This window comes from Sesamum indicum, linkage group LG15 (assembly GCF_000512975.1).
Source record: "Sesamum indicum cultivar Zhongzhi No. 13 linkage group LG15, S_indicum_v1.0, whole genome shotgun sequence".
NCBI lineage: Eukaryota > Viridiplantae > Streptophyta > Magnoliopsida > Lamiales > Pedaliaceae > Sesamum > Sesamum indicum.
Genome location: NC_026159.1, coordinates 5,719,471 through 5,727,861, shown reverse-complemented (window position 1 = coordinate 5,727,861; position 8,391 = coordinate 5,719,471). Strand labels below are relative to the sequence as shown.

At 32.2% G+C, this 8,391-nt stretch overlaps 2 protein-coding genes across 3 annotated transcripts in view; one reads left to right on the top strand and one right to left on the bottom strand.

Moving 5' to 3' along the window:
- The window catches only part of LOC105177996 (sugar transporter ERD6-like 6), a 5,342-nt gene extending 4,964 nt beyond the window's left edge, over positions 1-378 (top strand). For both annotated transcript variants that reach the window (XM_011101321.2, XM_011101320.2), the window contains one exon: positions 65-378. In XM_011101321.2, coding sequence (XP_011099623.1) covers positions 65-177 — 113 coding nt within the window. In that variant the 3' untranslated portion in view covers positions 178-378. The remainder of the gene's footprint in view (positions 1-64) is intronic.
- LOC105177995 (epoxide hydrolase 3) lies at positions 346-2,475 on the bottom strand. The gene is made up of 5 exons (XM_011101319.2): positions 2,134-2,475; positions 1,610-2,020; positions 981-1,070; positions 816-883; positions 346-606 (listed from the first exon to the last, which is right to left on the bottom strand). The coding sequence occupies exons 1-5, from the start codon at positions 2,386-2,388 to the stop codon at positions 471-473; spliced, it is 960 nt and encodes a 319-aa protein (XP_011099621.1). The 5' UTR covers positions 2,389-2,475; the 3' UTR covers positions 346-470.

Here is an 8,391-nt window from a genome sequence, read left to right as displayed (position 1 = left end):
CCCCCCCCCCCCCTCCCTCCCTCTCTCTCTTGATAAGCATTCTAATGAATTTCAATTTTGGCAGGGACTTTCCTCATTTATGCTATAGTATCAGCTCTTACTGTAGTGTTTGTGGCCTTCTGTGTTCCTGAAACCAAAGGGAAAACGCTGGAAGAAATTCAGTTGTCCTTTAGATGATATTATTCGCAATGTGATATTATTCAGAGTACATCTCTGGTGTTACCGCGCACCAATATAGTTTTTTTCTTGTGAGTGTATGTTATTGTAAAAATTGCTTCCTCCGCAATTTCACAGTCCAGTTGTTCGCGTCCAATGTCATTTTGTATTGGAAAAAGCACAGTGATATTACATGCAATACAATCCATCAAAAGTTCATTTCACAGGTTCACAATATACCGAACGAAATTCTTACAACGTTCTCTGGAATACAAAGACATTACGGGAACTGAATTATATAACTAAGCCGAGCTTCATTTTCTGGCTTCATCTGCATGCAATGAAGCAAGGAACTGATTGAGAAATCTGTTGTAGACACAGGGTCTTTCTAGGTGAACCAGGTGACCTGCTTTCTTAATCCCTTGAAACGTGGCCTTGTCTCCTAGCTGCCTGTATACCAGAAAGAAATATACTCGTTGAGGTTATCAAGGTTGTTTTCTCATGCAGTCTAAATTTGAGCAGTGACAGAATTTTAAGACATTGTTGTGAGATTCTGAGCTGTTTTTGGCATTTTACTATTCGGATGAAGCGGTCTTTTGCCAGGCTATGTTTACCTATATTGCAAAGAGTAGTTGTGTATGAAGAGAATTAAAGCTTACTCTTTCATGTTCTGGGCGAGTTCCAGGTTGAATATCTGATCGTTCTCGCCCCACAGTAGATGTATTCTCTGTAAGAAAAAACATTATCAAGATGTTAAAAAACTAGCTTTCTTCAATTTTCTTGAACATACACGCATGTTGCTTGATGTTTCCGATTATACATACCTGGCGAAAATTTGGGATGCTAGTATCCTTGGTGCTGACGACAAGGCCTTCGAGCAGTTCAGCCCTTTCCTTTCTGTTGTTGAACATCACCTGTTCATCAGTACCATGTCAATTCTGGGATCAGCCATAATGATCTTGGTTCCCATGTTTGCACAACTATTGACTACTCCAATCTGTGGTGTTCTTTCTATTCATTAATTTTCTCAAACTTGTAAGGCCTTTCGTCCCGACAATGATACTTGAAGTTTTTAGAATATTTTATTCTGAATTTAGGAAGGAGTTCACATCCAAGAACTCAAATGTAGTAAATTTGATCACATCGAATCAATCATATACATAATAACTGTTGTCGTAGTTATTATATAATTTTACACGGATTAAATACAAAAAAGGCTATGTGAGAAAACAAAGGACAATTCACCCCCTTGTATTATCACAAGAGGGTGAATTGTACTTTGTTTTTTTCCATGATTTTGTTTTTCTTTTTTTTTTGTATTATTTCATTAACACATGGAGTAAATTGATTTAATCTAATTTTACACCAATGACATGATAACTATACATATAATTATTAACTTTGATCAAACTTAAATACGATGCAAGAAAGTATTAATTTAATTTAGGCAGACCTCAAGAAAGTCTTTATGAAGACGATCAGGGAACCAGAGCTTCTTGTGTGTAGCAACTCTGAGAAGCGCCTTACAACCCTTAACGGAAGTTGGCAGCAAGAGCTCCGACGACGAAGAAAACCCCAGCCCCTCAAGCGTAGCTGTGCTTATCGAGTCCGTCATGGCCAGGATCGACCCAGAAATCACCAGCGCCTCCACCAGCTCCGGGTACAGCTCCGCCATCTTAAACGCCACCATGCCGCCGTAGCTGAACCCCACCACAGTGCACCTATCTATTCCCAGCTTCCTCAGCCCTTTTACCAGACACTCCGCCTGGAACGTCGGCGACCTGTCGGGGTTGTCGGTGATTGACCCGCCGAAGAAGAGGAGGTCCGGCACGTAAACGGAATATTTTTTCGTCAGAGACCCCACCTAAATGCACGGAAACAGGTTTTATGTCAGCTAAGAATGGATGAGTTCATATCAAGAATACATAGGCGAACTGAAGTTGCTTTCTAGAAAGAATCACAACGAGAAATGCCCACCTGGAATTGCCAGGTGACAATGCCCTCGGCGGCAAAGCCATGGACGAGAACTACTACGGGCTTCGTCGGCTTAGCGGTTGCTGTGTCCCCGTCGGCGGCGGAAGTAATGGCTTTTTTCGTCTTTTTTATGGTCTCAGACGGCACCCAAATGTTCATAACAGTGCCTGGCTCAATCTCCACATTGTGTGGTCTAACCCCCGCCAGCTTCATCAGTCCATGCAACAATGGTTTCTGCGCTGCTACAAGGTTCACCATCTCTGTTTATGTGTGTGTTTGTGAGGTTTGCTGAAATGGTGGGGAGAGGGTTTTAAGCTGGTAGAAAAACAGAGAGTTGGTGTTAGGTTGTTAACCCTTGCCTTTGAATATGAGTTTTATATATGCATAAAACACAAAACTCTTATTCACACCAATCCAAAATTTTTGTTCAAATCAAATTCGATTCAATAAAAATTAAATATTAATATATTTACTATATGATCAGTCATTTTTTTAAAACTGAACAACAAACATATATGTCAAGTGTATTCCACATATCATATAATCGATTCAAGTTTGGCCACACTCAATTTAAATTAAAATTATCATGTGAACGATCATGCTTCATAAATTATAAACGAATCGCATGATACGTCCAGTAAATAAATTCAGACTTGATCAAACACGATTTGCATTATAATTTGTGAGACAAGCTGGACCCATTTGATAACTGTGTAATGGTTAAAAATGGCAAATGTTGTTTATTTCTAGTTGTTTTGCATCTAATTATTTGTACCATATTTTCATAAATGAGAATACTTATTGCTGTTTATGTTAAACCCTTGTGTAATATGTTCAGCTTCCATGTTACCTTTGGTCTTAAATATATATTTATTTAAGTGGGTGGCATAAAATTTTCTCAATTTTACGTGGAATACAATTAATATATAATAGATTTGTACAAAAATGTAATTTTAAGAAAAAAGATGTTAGAAGCTAATTTCTGACTTACTTTTTAAATTCTTAATAGAAATTCTTCAATTTAATTACTAATATTTTATAAGTTCGATATTTTACTTTATTCAAACACTTCAAAAATTTATTTATAAATTAAAATTTTGACATTTTATTAATTTTAAAAACAGCTTGTATGAATTTATAACAAAAAAATGAAAATAGTTGAAGTGGTTTTCTTGCAGTAAATGAATAATAATCATTATATCGTGATTATTTCTTCCTCTGCAGTGCACCTTATGATTCCTAGAATGACTCAACATGGGCAAACATACTTGTCACTTATTGCTCTCTCTCTCTCCCAACCCCCACTCCTTATTCATTTCATTTAATTGCAATATTCAATATAACCTTTTAAATGCTGATGAGGTATCCATGATTCAATCATTCATGCGGAAATTTCATGGCGTAATACATCAAAAATTCTGTTTCGGATCGGATTTCGTAATTACAGGATAAGTTTAATATATTTGTTGTGTGATTAGTGTACAGTTCAATAAAAGTGTAATGCACTGATCGTATGATTAGTGTACAGTTTAAAAAAAGTGGCACACCTGTCCTGTGATTGTTTTGATTTGATCAAATCTGATTTGAGTAAGAATTTTAGTAGAAAATTTTTTACCAAAGTCGAGTCTGATCATATTCACACCACTTTTATTACAAATATATTGTTAATCACATAACAAATATTATATATATAATTAATTCAAATTTGACGAGCGAACCAGAATTTTCTGTGAGGGAGAGTGTGATGTGGGCAATGATAAAGTTGTGTGGTGTTGAAAGGGTCTTAAATTTTGGGAGTGGTTGATAACGTGATTTGGCGATGGGCCATGCAGACCATGTGCTCTCATTTACTACTATAATATTTTAACCAATTTCTTACACGAAATCATCTTATGTTTTATCCTAACTCATAATTCTCTTTTTTTTATTTTTTATAAAAGTGATAGTTATATTATTATATTAATATTTTAATAAATTAAGCAATTGAATAATTCGTGATTAGTTCGATCAGTACATTAATATAACTAATAATAAATTACATTAAATTTAGACAAACACCCACAAATTCAGTGAAGCTTAAACTCATGATCTCAAACTTATTCATGTAATCTCAATCTTAATCACTAAATTAATACATTATTGGCGGTCATAATTGTCAGTTGAGTAACTAAGATAAGCACAAAGACATGTATATGTTTTAAGTTTAGGTAGTTTGAATTTTGATCAACCACACTGCCTACCCCTCCACCCCACCCACCCAACAATCAAATTAGAGTACTTTGGTCCTAAGCCTATACGAGGAATAATTTTCAACTAATGATCTTGATTTTTTCTTATTCTTTGCTCATTATTGACTCTTGTTTTCGTCATAAATTTATAATAATTCAATATAATCATAAATAATCAATTAAATAATAATTTAATTTCGTTACGTGGATTTGGAGTGAGATAAGTAATTTACTTATTTATTAGGACAATACTAACACGTTTGTAGTATTTGAATCCATGACCTTATATTCATTAGGACATTTTTCTGTAGAAGCGGTAATGAAATTTATCATATAAATGTTCTCAATAAATTAAATAACACGTAAATTCAATCAATATATGACTACCGTAACAAAAAATATCGAAATAAATTATAATAAACACATATAAAATGAAACAAAAATAGCATAATCACCAACTCGTTCATAAAACCTCAGTTTTAACAATAGGATAAGAAATTATTGGTTAATTGGGACATGATTTGAATGATTTGAGTGGGTGGTTTAGCATTTGTCTATGTAGTATTCAGTTGAAAGTGGCTAACCTACCTCTGGTGCATGGAGGTTGAAGTCAATTAGAGTAGCCATTTCAAACATGTTGTCTTTGGAATACTATTGTTGTGTCACGTTATTTTTGTGTGCATATAATTAAGAATATTTAATACTTTAAAATATATTATATAAAAATAAAATATATAAATTAATATATTATAGTAAAAAGAGAAAGAAAGAAAATAAAAGAAAATTAATTTGAGTTAATATAAAATTTAAAAAAGTTAAATAAATTAGTTATATTATTAGTTGATGGGCATTTTTGACTTTATCGAAAATTAGTGCGACGGTGTCATTAACCATTTGTAAGTGTGGAGAGCCTTTCTTTTTTATATAGTATATATATATGTATGTTGTACACACACGTACATCTATACTAATATAATAAATTATAAATATTTTCTATTCATAAACAATGATTAGTCACACTATTGCACTAAATTTTTATTTATTGATCAATAAAACTTTTAAAATGATTTTATTTTTTATTCTTTTGAAATACAATGTATTGGTTTTATATATTTTTTATTTATAATATATTTAAAGCACAAAATATTATTTATTATACACGAAGAGATGGCGTACCACGATAGCTAATCTATACAATATTAAAAAATATATATATATTTTCACTCACAAATACCGGTTATTTACACCGCGACATTAATTTTTTTAAATTACCAAAAATGTCCTTTTGTATTTTCAACCACCCCTATTTAAATTCTTTTTCTCATCTATATAATCTATACTATATATCTATCTGTACTAATATGAAATTTTCACTCACACCAAAATTTTATGTGTGTCAATAATATCTTTAAATTAATTTTATTTTATTTTATTTATTTATTTTTAAATGTAATGTATAATTTTATATATCTTATTCTTATTTATAATATAATTTAGAATATAAATAATTATTTATTATATATATATATAGGAACGACGTACAATAACCACTAGTATTGATAGAAATAACCACTAAGAGCAGGCCGGACTGATTTGTCTATGTAAGAATAGGGGTTTGTTTGATTATGGGCTTGGACATTTAGGACAACTTGTTACGGCCCATTTACTTTTCTTGGGATGAGGTGCTTAACCTAGATTAGAGAAATGCTTTTCTTTTTGTTTTCTTTTTTTAGTTCGTTCGAAGACAATCTCATCGCGATCTCAATCACGAACAACTATAATTATTTATAAATTAAGTATCAATATTAAATATTTATAATTAATTAATAACTATTATTAAAAAAATATCGATTATTAAAATAGAATTACAACTTATATGTTGATAAAATTCGGACCCATAATCTTATAATTATGAATCCCCAACTTCATCAACTGAGAAAAACATTAGCCACGTGTATTGTTTCTATTTGTTTGATGAAAAATAGATAAATTAATTATACTTGGCAAAATTTTACTCCCATTATTTTTTCTTCTTTTCTTTTTTTGGTCTAAAATTTGATTAAACTCAATTAATTATAATGGGAATTGATCACAACCATCCACGACTTGTGATTCTGTCTTGTAATATAATTTGATTATCCATTACATGATAAATATGTATTCACTTATGACCCAATTGAACTTGATCCGACTGAAATTTCACATACCCAATTTTAGAGATCATGGGACAGTCGTAAGACTTAGTACAACATGGCCCATTGCTAATTTGGTCTACCTTATAAGTAATAAGGCTGATATTTCAGCTTCTTACAATTAGGTTCAAGTCTCACACTCACCTACGTTAGGACACTTTTACTTTAGTTCCTTCTATTAGATATATGCCATTGGTTAAACACTGAAAATTACGGAATAGGACAAGGGTCTGCATCTTTGGGTTCGATTGGATCGATCGACATAACTCGATAGTCTGTTATTACAATTATTGATCTTGAACTCATCTGAGAACAAGCTATCGAAAACGTGGTTCCATACACCCTCTGACACATTGACTCCTGTATGGCCTCCACAAGAAAGATATGCATTTATGACTGTGAGGCCTAGCTCTGCGGCCCTGATATAATTTAAGCGAACTAATTTAAATTTCGAAAAATTTTAGCTGGGGATCTCCTCAGAAAGCCTAACGATTTGTGCTGCAGGTCAAGCCACCATCCAAATCGATGTAAGACTTAGTCCCCACTTCAGGTAGCAAACATCCGACTCAGTAAGCAAGATCATCACTTATCTCGATCCAAATCAATATGATTTGATTCAATATGTATTTCTTTTTGCATCCTTCAATCGGACCATGATTCAAATAACTATAACGATATTTCACTTGTTTGACATTAAAGTAAGCAAAAAACAACCACACTTGCCTTTTCCCCACATTCACTTCATGTTTTTTGTCACAATGTTGATGTGGGGTTACATAATAATGCTTTTAAAATTATATAAATGTCCCCAGACTTCTCAATAATATAAAAAATGGTCAAATATCCTTCCTTGTTTCAATAGGATCATACCAAATCAGTTATGACCGGACTTAAACGCAAAGATGTAAGAACTCGTGATTACCGCACAATACTCATCTGCAATGCCCTAAATATAGTTGTGACTACCCTAAATAATATTATGATTTTACTAACTTCAGCATTGACATATTATAATCGAAATTCTTTCCAATATCGTTCTCATACGTTCCTTTTTTACGGACATATTGTTAGAATTTCAATTTAATTAAGCACTTTTAAATTATTCCATAAATAGACTTGACCTAAAATATACCTTCCAAATTCAGACATACAACATCGGGCGCCGCCTGTGAAAATTATCGATGTTATTAAAAAAAATAAAGAAAACATGCATCACGCTTTGTCTTAGTGATCAGTAGATGAATTTATACAAGATTCCGAATATCTTAAAACTTTTACTTTTAAATTAAAATTCTTTTATATAAACAACCAATTACACCATTCAATACATCAGAAACGAAATAAATACATCAACGACTTCATCTAAAACATACATTAAAAGACACAAAAAAATGAAAGCGGACAGACGCTTATATATTAAGTCATCATGAGACTGGAAAAATTGGTGATGGAGAAAAGTAAAAGGACAGGAAAAAACAAAAAAAAAAAAAAAAAAAAAAAAAAAAGGTGGGGAGTTTCCTTTGGGCAGAAGACTAAGAGATAGAGAGAGCATCCATCCTTGTAGGAGACAATTTGGACGTTACAGTTTGAATTTCATTTTTTGACTCAGACCAAACTTTTCACCCATAAGATCAACAACTACATATCACTTTATTTTTATTTTATTTATGTTATAAATTAATTAATTTAATATTTCTAATCATCACTTTCTTTGCCTTCACTCCATTCCCATTCTGTATATATTCTTCAGCAATTCGATATCTATCAAAAGTAGATCCCATCAACACACCCACATTACTTCCTATACACAACTTTGTAGAAAATTATTTTTTTTATTAAAG